Genomic DNA, 17,087 nt, shown 5'->3' on the forward strand with positions numbered 1-17,087 from the left:
ATGTGGAAGCCTATCAGCATGAGAGACCATTACGATGCCATAAACACCGGCGTTCAAAAATGTTACATTTGCTTTGCATAAATCGGTTGCCCATTATGCTGATTGGTCGCTTTCCTATTGGCTACGCTCAGGCACGTAAGAATGCTGCTTTTTGAATGGGCTTGAGATCGCTACAGAGATTAGAGTCGTGAATCATTTTAAGCCCTTTTACTATTTCCTTTAACAAATACCTTTCTCAACAGGGACTTACATTTTTTATTCATAAAGTTGAGTGTTTGACTGAATGCCTCACTCAAAGCTACACCTGTAGTGGCCCTTCTAGGCCATAAACCAGAGACCTTCAGAACCAGTATTCAAGACCATTATGCTACCTGCTCCTAGGTCATGTGACCTCTTTAAATTTATTATGCACACATAAACCACTGAATCACATTATCTTTAATAGTCGGTTTTTATCTTTAATATGGCTGGAACTTATCTGGGTTCCACCTGTTAACCACAGTTATAAACTTATGAACTTGCTAACTAAAGATGCGAAGTTTTGGACCAAATCCTACAAACTGGTGTGTTTTAATTTGCTGAGAGTCTGTGTTGACTTCATCCCCCGCAGAATCTCGCTCTAGTGTCAAAGGAGACCCAGCTATGTCTCACGACTCTGCATTCACTTCACATTCACCGTGTTTCCCTCTGTATTCGTGTTCTAAGATTGCTGAGCACTTTAATGCTTATTTTGCGATACGTTACTTGCTTTAATAAAACCACAGAACGATATTTTTTCAGTGTCCACAATCCAGGGTCGTGCGTTAAGAACTGGCACGCAGTGTACAGTCGACTTCGATACGCTCCCCTCCTTGTTCCCGGCTCTGTACAGCTATCAGAGAGCTCCCTCTCGAAAAGATAATTAAAGTAGACAAAGTCACGATCCAGTCCGGACAACAGCTCCTCCAGAGCTGAGACCACAGATTGGGGATAGGATGACGGACGCATAAAGGCCACCATTGTCCAGGGCCTGATCCAAATGGCTCCACATACTTCAGACTTGAGTTTACAGACTTCAGATCGGAATGGAGGGATGAATGAATTCTCTGTGACATCATCCCCCTGGATACGCTTCATGAAATGGGCTTTATTCTTTTATTCATTTGTTTTTCTCCTGATGGGTTTCTGATATTGCTTTTTTGACAGTAACAACTTTTAAATATTACTATAAGGTACTAAAGCAGACTAATAAAGTGTATGGACAGTGAACAGGTATTCCGGCTCTCCACCCCCGTCAGTCGCTACCCAATGCTGATGTCATTCCAGAAAAACTGGTTGTTTACCCAAACTGCCGCAAATTATTTTAACAGCAGAGGTCACATTCCCGCAACCACTTTCCAGATCCATCTTGGTCAGGGTGTGGTCAGAGTAGACGTCAATGACCGGGTTGAACTGCAGGCAGCTCTCACTGCGAAATGCTTAAACTGACCCTACACCTTTCACTTCAATAGAAGGCTGCTGTTTTACATCCTGGTCAATATTTGCCGAGGAAGGGGGCCACTCCTCCTCACACGCTGAAGCCTGGGGCTGTCGCGTACCCCTCCCTGGGCACACGGATCTGACCAGCCAAGGAGGGCAGATCTCAGCAGGCTTCCCAGGGGCTCCGATTGGACGGACTCTAACTGACTCCCCAGGAACAAAAGGAGCCAGAACCGCGAGGGAGGTGACGCCACACGGCCATGAGGAAATCTGTCAGCCCGTCTCTTAGCTTAAGCTTTGTGTCACGAATATGCAAAATAAAAAACGCATTGCAAACGCATTGGTCATTCCAAGTTCTGCTGGAATAAATTAATGGAAGATGAGAGGCTCAAAATTGATAGGTTGTCATTAGCCATTCGATTCTAAGGGGATGCCGTACGTACAGGACTGCGCAAAAGTCTTAGGCAGTGAAAGGAAATGATTTGAATGATGCCGTTGATTTGATGTCTGTCAAAGTGTGTCAGCTTTGCGATTTAAGAACCTCACCCCAGTATCCACAGCAACCAGGTAAAGTGCCCATGTATTTTTTTGACTTGTCTACAAAGAGGACTGATAAGGAATAAATAGGTAAGTAGTTGGAAGCTGGATGAATGGATGGACATTAATCCAGTTTTGGGAAGGAGACAATTTCATGCTAGAATTTTGATAAATTCATATATTTTGGAAAATGCACTTGTTTAGATTTCCACAATAATTCTTGTTATACAATCAACAGGCATATGGGTCAGAACTTTTGGAATGTTTCTTAGGATTCTTAGGATATTTTTGGAAAATTAATGCACTGCGGTTTTACCATAAATATTCAAAAGGCCCAAGAAAGCCACAAATACTAAGTATTAGACCTCATAGTAGTAATTCTAAAGGAGAAAATATCACAAGAATGTTACTGTATAATCATACTTAAGCAGCAGAGGGCGCTATTTGCAAAATGCACAAGTAAGTCAGTCTTTTGCGCAATTTTATAAAACAATCTCCAACATGAGCAGTTGAGCCACATTTATTTAATACATGTACAAAATATTTATATCAACAATATGGATATGTATATGAATGTGTGTAGCCTTTATATATATATATACAAACACACAATCTCTTCAATACAAACTGAGCATTTTCTGATAATAAATCAAAATGTATCACTGTCAGCATCATTATCAAAATAAAAAATAAAAATCAAACCCAAAATGACATTATAGTCCCACAAGAGACAGGAAGGCCAATGTTTTCACAGAAAACACTTGTATCATTCCCCCTGATCGACGCCTAGGCTCGCTTTAACACTGTCACAGTACATAAAGAAAAAACTCAAATGAAAAACACAAGAGTGAAAGATGGCATATATACAATGATGTACTAAGGATAGAGGGATTCTTCTGAGCCTGGCCATAGTGAGTGGGTTTGAGCAGAAATGTACTAGAGGGCTATTAAACACTATCCACTTTACACTATAAACACTACAGCATCCGACAGTCGATTACAGCAGCCCCAGGAAAAATGCACCACCGTTCAGCTATTCCACTTGGACACAGGGCCAGCTGCTTAGCTTCTACCTCAATACTGCAGTCTGGCTATATGATAGAACCAAGAAACACCAAAGCGGAGGAAGTTAGAGGCATCCTAAGTCATTCAAGGGAACCTTCAAATATTCTCACAAACGTGACCAAAGGCCGGGAAGTTCAGTCAGAAATCTCCATACCACCTGTACATTTGCTTTGACTGCACAACTTCTATCAACATGCCAAGCTACATCAGCACATTTCTACAATGGGGAGCTTCTATTCCACAGCATTGATTAAGGTCTCCCATCCAAATGTCTCAGAATAAAATGCATCATCTACTGCATACTCCATGTAGAACGTGTCTGGTCTACACCAACTGGCAAGACTGTGGATGCAAGTTTGCTGGCCAAAATGAGGAAAGATGAATGAGGGGAAAAAAGCTGTACTGTTGCTGTTTATCTAACCAGCTTTGCAATGAAAACTGAGAACTGAGCAAAGCGAGATGCCACCATCACATATTGTGTATAACAGACACTGATTTCAGAAAAATCGATTGTCTCTGCATCACAGCAACTAATGCAAGATAAATGTGGTTGCCAGCAACCCCAAGTAAGGCATAGCGACTGGTCACCTTCCAGGAAAGATCCAAGTGACCTTAAACATCCGGTAAATGATTCCCCTAGTGGTGGCAACACCTTAAAATCAAAAGCGGTCAAATATGGTGACAAAACCTGAGACACAATGAGGCCGTTTAGGATACTGGGTGGTCATCACTGGGTGGTCATCACTGACCGTGGTTAAATCTGATTTTAAATAATTGGGTCTACACAACATTTCTGGTCTTATATGAGGCACCGGGCTCCTCTCTGGGCCCGACGCTGGTACATTCAGGAAATACCTTTTCCTTTAGGGAACTAAAGCTCAAACTAAGGGAATTACAGCAGGAAAGGCTGGTCAGTCCAACACAATTCAGGAAACTCAAAAGCACGCATCTGTGTGTGAAACACTTGACTGAAGGAAGGGATATAAACATGTGCCCGTTTGCTAATAGGAACATAGCTGGGATCTCATTGCACTAACCTCCCCGACAAGCCTGAATTTTTGATAAGATAAAGAACAGGAATGAGAGCCAAAAGCTCAGTGCAAAGTGCAGGGCACGACATATAGGGGTACAGACATCGAGCCATCATGGTTTCTGCATACTACATCCAGTGTGTCTACGGTCTGTCACAGTTGGTTGAAAATTATGTCGGTTTGAAGACAACAGTAAAGAGAAACTACATGTCTCCGTCCCACATGGGCAGACTGGCTCAGGGCGACACTGCGGCCCCTTCACATCGGCGTGACTCCCAAAATCAGCAGAGCAAAGCTAGGCATGATTTTGAGGCATGTCCCCATTCACCGAAATCCAGAGCCAAGTTCAATGATTAGAAAAGCCTCACAGACAAGAGGACAAAAGGAGTGAGAACGATAACACTCTTCAAGTGGTCGTGGTAGAAAACACTATGTCCAAGAATCATGGGGAGGGGGGATGAAGGACGTTCAGCTTCGTCGTCATCTTCAAAGACGTAGGTGAAATCCAGTAGTAGGCCCCTAGAGGGGGAGTGGCTGAGCAGTCACTGTGACCAGAAAGAGGCCGGATGAGCAAGTCCAAAGCGGCACTTTGCAGCTAAATGTTCAAGGTGAAAAAAATAATTGCTAAGCCAAATGTAAGAGGATTTCAGTGAACCGCTTCACCCAGTCCTCCGTGACTCCTATTTCATTCATCTTTTTATCATCATCCAGAGTAATCATTATTAAATAGGTGACTAAGGTCTCCTTAAATCTGTTCCGTCAGGCACACAGACCGAACAGCAGCAGCAGTGTTGGGTCTCCTTGGGTAGCAGCTGCGATCTTCGTGCAGATCCATCTTAGTGGTAGATTCAATGTCTTTCAGTGTCTTTCAGTGCGATGGGGGGAAGGGGGGGGTCTCAGGGTAGGGGTGGTCCGTTCACTCCGGGGTGGTAAAAGGCACAGTTGTTCTCATACCGGCAGTTTCCCTTCATCATGAAATGCCTGCAAACAGGCCGGTTGGACATGTCTGCAGAAGGGAGAGAGAGGGAGAACACGTCAGCAGGCTCGCCGACGGCTGGAAGAGAGGCTTTCAGGTCCACTGTTAAGAGAGACTTCCTACCTCCCATATGCGAGTTGTTGTGTCCCCCTCCACCTCCTCTTGGGGGTCCGCCACCTCCCCGTCCGCCACGACCTCTGTAACCCTGGTCTCCACCTCTGTAACCCTGGTCGCCGCCTCGCCCGCCGCGTCCGCGGTGGTAATGGCCGCCACCACCACGATGGGGGCCGCCTCTCATAGGTTCCTCGTTCCAGTACCCTCCGTCTCCACCACGGGGGGGAGGCGGGGGTGGGCCCATCATCCTGGGACCACCGCCAGAGGCGAAGGGCGGGCCGTGACCATGGGGAGGTGGGGGATGGTTGTAGTGAGGCCCGGAGGGTGGCTTGTTGGGGGGGTAGCCCCCATTCATAGGCATCTGCATATTCATGTTGTGGTTCATGTTCATGCTGGGGCTGTGGCCGAGCAGGCCGGTGCTCACTGGGAAATGGGGGGAGGCAGGATTTAGGTTAGATACAATGTATACAGCTGTTACGGAGCCTCACCGACAAAAACAGGGACACGGATAATGTCATGCAAGGGTGGAGCGCAAACCAACTAACAGAAATGAGAGAGTCCATTAAGGGAAGCCAACCTGGGGGGGGTCCGGCAGGAGGGGGCTGGTTCTGGGTCTGCTGCAGGGATCCGAGCAGCTGCTTGATCTTGTCAGAGAAATCGGGCTGCTTGATCAGGTCCTCCGGAGACTGACTGCTCTGCGCCCCCTGGATGATCAGACAGGAAGTGGTGACCAGGGGCACAGGTGACTCTGTAAAGACCGCGCCGCATGACCTTGCCACAGAGTCCGTGCTGACAGCATACTGTCCGCCAGCCACTTACCATGATAGAGGTGAGCAATTCCTGTACATTGACAGTGGGGGCGCTGGTGTTGCTGGGAGTGGCTTGAGTTTGGGGGCTGCGCCCGCTATTGCCCAGGCTGCCCATCAGGTTAGCCAGGACAGGGGGAAGCTTGGAGCCCTCGGTGGGCGCAGCAGCAGAACTGGGCTGGGCAGAGGTGTCCATTGGCTCCATATAGCCATCATCCACGGAGGAAGAGTCCTGCCAAGAGGCAAGTATGAGTCAACAGTCTGCTGACAGCAGGGAAGGCTTCTACATGCAGACCGATGAAGCACTTACCTCATCCAGAGGTATGAGGCGGGGAGGTGTGGGTTCATAGGGCTCGGGGTCTGGCTCATGCGGGCTGTCAGGGACGCTATGAAGAAGACAAGAAGCTCCATTATTGACAGATAGACAGACAAACAGCCACACAAGCCTGGCAGCTGCATATTTAACAATCGCTCCCGAGCCCCTGCCATGAAATGAACACTGCAAGTACCTCTCTTTGCTCAGGAAGATCTCCTGCAGGATGCCCATCTCTCGCTCCTTCTGGGTGTGCTTCTCAGTACTATTGGCTCCTGGGGTGACCAAGCAGCCAGATGGCATCAGGGGGTGAGGGGGAACCCAAGGTACCCTCTCCTCCATGGTGTCATGGGAGAGTCGCCGGGCCTTCTCAAACGTCTGCCTGTCCATCATCAGCTCCCGCCGTGCGGCTTCTCCAAAGTCCTTGATCTTGTTGACGTTGACTAGGGGGCAGGAGAGAGGTGCTCAGGTCAGGGTACATGCACAGTCCACACATGAAAGACACAAGAAGGGGTCGATGCAAGGACGAACCGCTCTCTCCGCTACTGACCTCTTTCTGTCTCATCCAGGTCAAAAAAGAAGTATTCCTTCAGCTGGTCTTCCTCAGCCCAGCGTACGCTTTTCTTCTTCTTCCCCTTCTTGGTCAGCTGACTTTCCTCCTCACTGCGAGGCTCTGACAGGGAATTGTGTTTATCCCCTACAGCACACACATACAAAGACGAGGCTAAAGCGGCATCTGCCAAGCACAGGATATCAGAACGTCTCTGAAACTCACACACACACAACTTGGTAACTGTGATACTTTTTAACTGTCTGTTGATTATAAGCAGATCTAAAATGCAACACTTAAGGAATTCAACATTCCGAAGACCTTACTGAAAGACACTAACATGCCCACCAAACTTTCAAAGGCCAGCATGAATAATGAGAGTCTCACCCGTATCCATGGCCTCCGTCTCCTCGTGGGGAACCGGCGTTCCAGGCTGCTCCAGGTCCACGGTTTCGTGGGGGGGAGTGTGGGAAGCTAGAGCGTCAGGAGACGACGGTTTTGCTTGGGAAGGATAAGCACCGGGTTTGCTGTCGAAAGGACAAGACTAGGGGAGGAAGAACAGGACATGAGTAGTGAACAGGACCAATGATGTCTAACAGCACATTAACCCTGCACGAAAAAGCCAGAGATATAGATAACGGACAACTAGAGCAGTACCTTGTTTGATGTCGGAGATGCAGCCTTCTTCTTCTTTTTGATTTTGATTCCAGGCACCGGAGCTGAATTCAGAGCATCCAGGAAGCCTGTACACTCCATCGCTAAAAGAGAAGCCCCACACGGTTAAGGGAAATCAAACCTAGAGCGTATATCGCCTGACACGACCTCATCAGGGAAAGTAACACGTAACCATGAAGTCATAGTACTTACGCTGCGCAGGAATGATCTTGACTTTGATTTCTTTGGTGGAATTGGGTGTCATGTTGAGAGGCTTGTACTTCTTCTCCACTGGAGGGTTGTCACATGGCATAGCACTAGGAGGAGACGGCAGAGCTCAGGAAACATACTGACAGACAACATCTAAAAGCAGGCCTAGATGGGGGGGGGGGGCTTCCAGAGATCTCAATATGGTTATAAACGAAGAGACTAGTTACCTGGGCCTCTTGAGAACAGCTGGCTTGATGTTGTACTTGTCTCCCAGCAGAGGCATGGCAGGGGCCTTCTTGATCAGGACTGGAGTGGGAGTTTCCACCTCTAAGCCTGCAGAGAACGTGCAGAGTTTGAACAGGGAACACACAAGAGCCCCAGCGTTTTCTGCTTCAATGTCCGCAAGAAGGACTAGCTGCAAATACTGGGATGGTTCCTTGGCCCAGTGAACATGCGTCTGGGACACTCGGCAAACTGACCAGTAGATCGAATCTTCGCATGGCTGGGGGCGTGGGCTTTGGGCTTCTCCCGCTTCTTCTCCTCCTCAGGGGCCTTGCCTCCATCTACCACCTTCGCCTCAGGACTACGCACTTTGCTCTCATCTTTCTTTTTCTTTTTGTCTGCGGTGAAGAGAGGTGCCATCATCAGCAATGTGCAAAACCGTCTGTTCTGCTCTTACCCACTAATAACAACAACTGACACTTTACTGAGAAGGCAGAAAGGAAATAGTGACATAGAAAATAGTCACAATTGATATTCCAAATAAAGGAGAAACGGAGTAGATGGACGGGGTAAAAGTCACGGCACATACCTGCTGAACCTGAGCCACCGGAAGCAGCGACAGTCTGAGAGCGAATGATGGCCATCCAGCCATCCACCAACACAGACGCCAACTTCCTGAGCTCTGAATCAGAGAAACGGCGACACTGTGACTCTGCGCCAAACTCCACAACTAGTATCACATCCCAAGAAACTGCCAACAAGTTTAACCTGCCAGGCAAGCTTACCTTCAGTCTCTCCACTCTTACTCAACTGCTTGACCAGCTTAGCCGTGTTGTTCTGGTGAGGAGACACAATATGGAATCATGTAAGCTGTCAAATTGTGAGGAGCATCATCAGTACAGAACAGCACTCTGCTGAATGTGGTACCTGCTTGAGGTTGTCGACAGTGAGGGGCAGTTTCTGCAGTGTGAGTAGGATGAGCTGCAGTAGAGGCGTGTTACTGGTGGTTTTGGCGTAGGTCAACCAGCCATTAAGCAGCTTGTATCCCCCAACACGGATAAACCTGCACGTGGAAGAGAACACGATTATAATTGGCGGCTGTCATAAAGGCCAGGCTTGTTGGCATGGGACTCAAACATAAGCCGGTTGACTGACCTGTTGAGTATGTCGTGGGATTTGGTCTGAAGCAAAATGTTTAGGTACATGCATCTGCTAACCATCTTATGGGAAGCTTTCATTAGGCTGAAGATGAGAGGAAAAAAGTCAGTACATGTAGAATAAGTTTATAATACATATGTATTCACCATGTTTCACCCAATAAAAATAAAATGTCTCTAATAAAACTGATCCAATAGCAATGCTCACCAAACTATGATTCTAGACAGACCTGTTGGATCTCACCTGACAATTGTGGCGACTCCTTCAAGACTGCGAAGTTCGCCCTCCTTACCAAGCATAGCCTCCACACCCTTCAGCACCTCCCTAGGATCCACACCTTCTATGGCCATTTCTGGAAGGAAGACATGACACGTCACTATGACACACCTAGTGAAAATCACACGTCACCACAGGACCATCTGTGTGGGGCATCATTTACTGGAAAGCAAGTACATTAAGGGCAATGGATTACTATGTAACAGTAGGATGTCTGAAGTATGGTGCAGCGATGGCACAGCATTATTTCTTGTGGGAGAGCCATTGGAACAAACACCTCTCAACACCAGAACAAGAAATCAACAGGCTTTACGTTGAGTAAAATGTTCTGTATAGAACCAGCTTGGTAGGGGTTTGATACCTCAAATGAATGACCAGTAACGAGTCTTACTTTCCCTTTGTAACACTGCTGGCCTCTAATGAATTTACTAAGGAGCAAAATTATGTTTTGTGCATTAGCAGTAGCAATTCACAATATCAAGTCATAATTCATGAATGAAAGGAAGGGAAGCAGATTATTGGGATTAAACAAAAAAATGGCTGATCATTTTTGTTTCTGGTCATTTGCTGGTGAGAGCCACATCACTCCTTAAATCCAAAGTGGCTCCATGTATTAATGTCCACTAAACATTTCATCAGCATTAATGAATATGGCACATCTATATATATACATAGATAGTGTTTGTCTGAAAAATGTAAACAGATATTGCTAATCTTTGCAATAAAATGTTTTTATTCACTGTGTTTACAGGGGCAATGGCTGAATAGACATGGGTCTCAACTATAAATTCCTTCATAAAGCGTATATGACCTACAACAACCACAGTGGGTGGGCTTGGATAACAAACAAAAAAAACTGCTTATGTTCTTCAAAAAATTTGATTTTAAGAAGCTGATAGGCAAGAGAGATTGAGCAGAATGGGCCCTTTCCCTCATTTTCTCAAAAAAGGAAAAAAAACAAAGTCCCATTTCAAGAAAATGGCTCTACTGGGTTTACTTCTTCACTAAGAAATCCAGCACTGCACTAATGAAGTGTTCCAATTTACAGAAGCCTCAAACGACAAAATGTATGCTGAGATTGTAAGTGACCTACAAAAGGGTCCACCTAACCAATTACTTGACTATATAAGAACACATACCTAGCAGGGCGAATTAAGAGTCCTGCTTCATTGTCATTATTAATTTGGCCTTAATGGCATAAAAACTATACCCACCTGCTCATTGGAAATTACAAAATGCCTCAATACTGCTTTAAGGGCTGTACATCATGTAAACTGCAGAGGGACAGCATTCAATTGGCTTGCTTAACGATGCAATACCATTGGTTCCCAATGTCGAGCTGAATCCTTTCGTGCTTCAAGTTCATGAAGCACCACAATACCAGAAACCCCAAAACAACAAGACGGCTGAAGAGCTTTATAACATACAAAAATAAAATTCCTTTGGACTTGATGGTAGTCACAAATACTAAGATAAAACACACGTTCTGATATCCCCTGGATTTAAGCATTCTTAAAGTGTCCCCTGAGGTTTAGAGAGGCTATTGAATGTATGAGTCGAATTTCCTTTGCCATGACTGTGTTAAGAAATCAGAAGTTAATGGCAAATTATAGGTCTGATTGGTTTAAAAATTCCCAAAACTGCTGAAGTTTTGAGTCTCATAATCCAAAGTAAAAAGTAGTTTTTAAATGGACACTAAAAATTTGAGAAAAATATGATTTCCAATTACTAAAATATAGTTGTTTATTTTTAAAGAAATTCAATGTAAATGCAACTAATTGCAACTAACTAGACTGAAAATGTCATTGCATCATGAGGGAGTATCCTTACATGCTCACAATGAATGCAAGAGACAGTAAGTCACATACTGAGTGTGTAAATAAGAAATGCATGAGACATAGGAAAACACCTATGAAAGATGAATATTGGATGGTAACGCACTGGCAGGCCCGCAGTTTCAGATAAATTCACAAGAAACCCGTGGGGGCAGCAGATTTCTTCTGATCAACGAGCAGAGAGAAACCCTTGGACCATAGGTGCAGGCTACATTCATAATTCTACTATGTTAAAGTTCTGTAAAGCATTTTACGCAATTCATTGAAAAACTGGGGTTTCATTGTGTTCGCTTTGTTCACAACCCTGATTACTTTAGACTACAGGATTTAATAAGTACATCTTAAATTATACAGGTTTGCCAATATTACAAAAAAACTTCCATTTTTACAATGCTTGACAGCTTATTCTTTATTGTCAACTAAAATAGAGGTAATAAGCAGCAGGCAGGATAAAAAAAATATGACTACTGTTGTCTGTTATAACTGTTCACAAAATGTAATTAGTCATAAACGGTATTGTGCTGACATTAGAAGGTAATGATCCTCACTGAATGTTCTAGATGTCCTTTGGCGCCATCTACCGGTTGAGTTCAATGTGACATGTCAATACTACGCTGACATGTCAAACCTATCACGACAAATGGTAAATTTATAGAATTTCGTTTATATAAACGTGTCACAATTCGAAGGCGATTCCTGGCATTACCTAAATATATAAACTTCACACGCATAATCCTCTATCTTTCGGTTAAGTCAGAGTGCGCTGCTGCTTTTTGTGCTAGTGGTGTGTATAAAACGCATTATAGAATAAAATTACAGTTTATGAAAGCTGACAAATGTCACGATGTGAGAAATCAGTTTGGTCTTACCGGTGAATAAGTGGTTGTCGAACTTTTTAAAGTCTCAGAACCGACCTCCACACCCCAACTATGTAACATGGAACAAACTCCTGAAAACGTTACAAATGTTATGCACGCTTAAACAAAATGAACACAGAAAGGTCAACAACTGAATTTCATACAATAAGGAAGACTACAAGGTTGATTTAACATACACCGTCTTCTTTAGATTGGCTTTTTTTTTTGCAAGAACACATTATAAAACATGAGCAAATAAGACGAGGTTGGGAATCTTAAGTGCAGCAGCTAGGTTGACATACATGATGGACTATGTGGGGGGCAGACACAATATTCTTTTCCTGGATACATAATGTATCATACACATGCCGACTCGGGAATTGTCTGAATCAATTATGTGGCTTAAGTCCAAAACAAGCCACGATGTATGTCATAAAACCTAGCCAATATAAAATATCAAATTATTCTAAATTATTTTCCAAAGTCTATCACTTTATCTTAATGCTTTCCGTAATTGTTATAAGATGAATATCGCACCACGCATCCTAAATATTAACCGCTTCCTGTCTCTCGTAAACTTGCCAGTGCTGCCCAGGACTAGATTATCAAGTCTGATTTCTCGCTTTCGCATGTTATAAATGGCTTGGTCTTCTTTCGGTTTCCCGTAGACATAGACGGAACTGACGAGAAAGAAGCCGAACAGCTTCAAGCCCGGCCCTCTTTGTTAACCCTTTGGTGGAGAGCCATGCACAATGGACGGAAAGGCAGAAGTGCATCGGCCATTTTGAAGTAAAAACATTGAACGCTTCAAAAGAAACGTACTATCCCTGAAATGGGTAAAACACGATACGGCAAAACGTGCGGCTAAATCACCGAATTCACGAAAGAAAAATATTTCACCTGGTATAAAACGACAAGTGTTAGGGAAAATATATCAAATTAAAGCGTCAGTCCTCCATTTCGCCCACAGCCTACCCTGATGGCAAAACAACAACCCGTCCGCCATTTTGTAGCAACTCCACCAAAAAAGCAAAACGTTAATAGCTTTTGTTCCGAATCACACACATCTTTGCAATCTTTATCACCAGATTGCTGCTTAATTTTCATCGTACTTCGACAACTTTTATTCCCCCACCCAAAAAGCCAATCGGTGGCTTAAACGAAGGTAATTTTGCCTAGATGTATCCAACCCGTCGTGTCCTATAAAGCGTTTAAGTACTGCTATTTTCTCCCGTTCACTCTTAAGGTCCACGAAATCCTGCATACAATCTTTATACACAGATTGCAGTGCTGGTTTGTTCCAATGAGCTCTCCCTTTGGAAAAAAAGAAGTCCAAGTAAATCAAAAAAACAATTCCAACTTCTACATCAAATTACGCTTGCGGCAATCTTTATGTACAGATTGCTTATTGAACGGACATCTCTGCGGTAAATAAGACTTTAACTGTCAGCCCCGTCTCACACACAAAGGAAGAGCTGCGTGGCTCCGTACTTCCATGTGTGAGCTCATTATTAAGTTAACTAGCCTGCTAATCAGCACTACTCCCTATTTCCCCAAACACAACTATAAAACACTGTAATAAAGAGATGTATGTTATGTATCTAGCTAAGCTAGTAAATTTTAAAAAAATATTGGCAGATATTCAAATTCACTTTCGAATTCGCTTGAAAATCGACACTTACTATAAATACCTCTCCTCTCAGCGTCTCTGGAATAATTAATTGTGCTTTACAGCAACGATCTGTTACAACAGTTTAGGAGAATAAGCTATCATGACTTCATACAGCAAAGCAAATTTGATGTTTGAAAAATTTTGCTTTAGCTTATATTGGGCGGGTTTTGTGAGACCTACACTAATTTTATCTTCTCAAAAATAGGCAAAAATAGTAATCAAATGTCCATTACTTGAGCAGAAAAAAATATTTGATGTTTTTGATATTTGTCTTCATACACTTAGTTCAAAGTCCTCGACGCCCAATCTTCACAAAGTACGACCTGTAATAAAAATACGGGAAAAAGGACATTAGTGGCCAAACACCTTGGTTATTGACTTCAAATATACTCGCAAAACCTACTCATAACTGTTTAAAAGGGAAGGCCTTAAATTATCGACAGGGAAATTTTAACTGCGCAATCATTTCCCTAAAAAATTGCTAGCCTACAAGCAAAGCTCCATATTCACTTACCTCAGAAAAAATCCAGGAATGGCCGCAACGGCGTGGACTCCGTCTTTTATACAAATGACGTCACGGGCTCGCCTTGGAAAGCGCGTGCGCGTGCGCATGCATGACCTTGTACTGTCCTGTCAAGGGCGCAGGGGAACGCAGCGCCATTATAAGTTGCTGATGTAATGTTAGTCCATGCAAATGCATGTATGTATAAGCATATGCATATTATATAGGAAACATGGAAAAGTCCTCTCCCTGTCCTGTAAAAAAAGAGGAATCTTGTTTAATGGCTAAACTAAAGTACTCTTATATTACACACTGTAGTTCCGTTTCGTGTTGCTATTTGTCATCCCCCCGCAACTGACGCAGTGATCACGTGCTTTGTAACTTATATGCTGACTAATACTGAAATTTAAAAGTAATTAATTACGGATAATTTAAAAGAATAGAAAAATCCATTACTAATTCCAGTATGATTTCGAATAATGGAGACTATTCATAAACTATACATTAGCCAGTTCACTTTAACTTTAACCTTTACTTTCCCTTCAACTTTAACCTTTCAGCTGAGTGGAAGACAAAATGGCGGCGCCCTCACTAAGCATGTTAAGCAGGGCTTTCAGTCGAATTTCTCCTGTTCTTTTGCAGTGCATTCGCCAGACTGAGGTATCGTGGCTGAAAGCTAATATAGTATATGTTAATATTGTTCACCGTTGGATGAAAATCGTAGCTAACAGCCTTCTTTTTATGTATTGTTTTTATATTCCAGTGTTATGTAGTATTGTATAATTAAATGTATAACAAATGGACTTAAATCGCAGTTGGATTATGAAAAAATAATTTGTGTTCATTACCGACTGTGCATATACTTATTAATTGCTCGTAAACTGCATCTTCTGTTGGGGTGTATGAAGCTGTTGACTAAGTTACGGTCATTTTAGAGTCAGTATTAACCAACCGTTTTAGAGTGACTTTGAAGCACCTCTGCATTAATCTTTTTTTCTTTTTTTAATATATATATATTCTTTACTGGTAGCTTGCTACACAGCGAACCCTTGTCTCCACCTGGTTCCAGCCAGCATGTGTGTACATCCATTCAAATCGCTTATTGTTTACTACGGTATCAAAATACGAAAAGAGTGCTGATGTCGACACCGAAGAGATATCATCCCGCTACAAGGACAGACCGTGGGATTATCTCGAAAGTGAAGGTATTGTGTTGGTGGTATCATTTAGTTAGTACCCAACGATTAAAAGTGGCCACAATGAATACTTTATTCTTGTCTAGATTGCTTTTATGACTGACACCCTTAAGTATGATAAACAGTCCTGGGAGCTGTAAATGGGGTTGCATGGCTTTTATGCAAGATAAGTTTCACTATGTTAAACACACCATCGTTTTTGATCCGAATGTCCAACAGGAGGCTACAACTCTTTTCATTTATTCCACAGAATATGCAGACCGTTATGGATCCAAACCAGTATGGTTCAACTACAGGAGGAACCACAAAGGCGGCATACCACCTCAGCAGACGCGCAAGACTTGCATTGTGAGTCTGCTGTTTGCAGAGAGACAGATGTGTAAGGATGCATCTAGGGGAACAATGGGCAGCCCTGGGATGCAAGCTTGACTTTATCTTAATGCTCGTCCACCATGATTGTTCATCCAAAAGGCAAGACTTAATGTTTATGACACAAAGTACAGCTTAATTATTTTCTCCATCGCTACATTGAAGAGCTTGAAAATACAGCCAGGCCTCAAATGACACCTTTATGCCTTTTTGTGAATTACAGATGCTGTCCCTGTTATTCCCATTTTCTGTACATAAAATGTTGTTTTTTTTTGTTGCATTGTACATGTGAATTATTGCATTAGTAATGGTAATACTTATTCCAGAGGGGAGATAAGATCTGTGGAAATCCATGTCCAATTTGCAGGGATCCCAATGTCATCATCCACTATCAGGTTGGTTACCTTTACAGGTGCTGTTCTTATAGCATAATAATAATAAAATAATGATAGCTGAAGCATGCTCTAGAATTTAAAGACACAGATTGCATTTTGAAATATAAAGAATGCTTTTTACAGTCCCCTTGCTCAGTTCCTATGTATAAACATAATACAGACTCTATGTAATAGTTACCTCCATGTAGTATGTCATAGTACATGTGTTGCATGTACCCGTGAATGTCTGTTGAACTCTGGTTGCCTCATTGTCCCTTGATAGAACGTGAAGTTACTGCAGCAGTTTGTTCATCCTCACTCTGGGGAAGTGTACGAACACACCCGCACAGGTAGACCAATCCCTCAGCAGGGTCGTTGGTGTCATTGGAATGCAGTGACTTATGTGCAGGATGTGACACAAGTTGACAATGTGGTTTTTGGTCCCTGTGTTAGGTGTGTGCATGAAACAGCAGAAACTACTAAAGAAAGCGATTGACTCAGCCAGAGACCATGGTAAGAGATCAATGGGAGTAGAAAAAAGTAAACCAAGACAATGAGGAAAAAACAATGATTGTCAATCTCTTTCTCACAGGACTGCTACCCTTCCAAGTGCCCTTTGTCGACCACTCAGGGGAGGACTATTCCAACTCCCATGATGCAGTGGGTTGTACCCCATCACGCCCATCCGTGACTGCTGACGAGCCTTGGTACCCATGGTATCTGGCACAAGCAGACGAGAGTGAGGTTGCCAAAGTGAAGAAGATTTACAAAGCTTACCTGAAATAGTGATACTGGATTCAGTTCCTTTAAAAACGTCGCCTGTTGAGGGCTACAACCTTCCATTTGTTAGCGTGTGTTAAGATACTGTGACCGTTAGTGAATGTTACTAAATAAATTACAAAAAAACAAGTG

At 43.4% G+C, this 17,087-nt stretch overlaps 2 protein-coding genes across 4 annotated transcripts; one reads left to right on the top strand and one right to left on the bottom strand.

Annotated features, from left to right (window-relative positions):
• Window positions 1–2,499: 2,499 nt before the first annotated feature.
• Window positions 2,500–14,248, bottom strand: ppp1r10 (protein phosphatase 1, regulatory subunit 10). Of its 3 annotated transcripts, none has more exons than XM_023809776.2 (18): window positions 13,968–14,248; window positions 9,338–9,446; window positions 9,092–9,178; window positions 8,864–8,999; window positions 8,722–8,773; window positions 8,526–8,618; window positions 8,194–8,334; window positions 7,942–8,047; window positions 7,718–7,821; window positions 7,508–7,608; window positions 7,238–7,394; window positions 6,851–6,997; window positions 6,497–6,743; window positions 6,298–6,373; window positions 6,001–6,219; window positions 5,759–5,885; window positions 5,191–5,604; window positions 2,500–5,097 (listed from the first exon to the last, which is right to left on the bottom strand). In XM_023809776.2, the coding sequence occupies exons 2-18, from the start codon at window positions 9,442–9,444 to the stop codon at window positions 4,988–4,990; spliced, it is 2,424 nt and encodes an 807-aa protein (XP_023665544.1). In that variant the 5' UTR covers window positions 9,445–9,446; window positions 13,968–14,248; the 3' UTR covers window positions 2,500–4,987. The 3 variants fall into 3 exon arrangements, with proteins under 3 accessions (XP_023665544.1, XP_023665543.1, XP_023665542.1); XM_023809775.2 differs by having other exon boundaries at window positions 13,915–14,248; XM_023809774.2 differs by having other exon boundaries at window positions 13,745–14,248.
• Window positions 14,249–14,629: 381 nt separating this feature from the next.
• Window positions 14,630–17,084, top strand: mrps18b (mitochondrial ribosomal protein S18B). The gene is made up of 8 exons (XM_023809803.2): window positions 14,630–14,648; window positions 14,797–14,896; window positions 15,267–15,441; window positions 15,683–15,780; window positions 16,128–16,196; window positions 16,459–16,525; window positions 16,629–16,688; window positions 16,768–17,084. The coding sequence occupies exons 2-8, from the start codon at window positions 14,813–14,815 to the stop codon at window positions 16,959–16,961; spliced, it is 747 nt and encodes a 248-aa protein (XP_023665571.2). The 5' UTR covers window positions 14,630–14,648; window positions 14,797–14,812; the 3' UTR covers window positions 16,962–17,084.
• Window positions 17,085–17,087: the final 3 nt, after the last annotated feature.

Source organism: Paramormyrops kingsleyae, chromosome 23 (assembly GCF_048594095.1).
Source record: "Paramormyrops kingsleyae isolate MSU_618 chromosome 23, PKINGS_0.4, whole genome shotgun sequence".
In the NCBI taxonomy this organism is placed as follows: domain Eukaryota; kingdom Metazoa; phylum Chordata; class Actinopteri; order Osteoglossiformes; family Mormyridae; genus Paramormyrops; species Paramormyrops kingsleyae.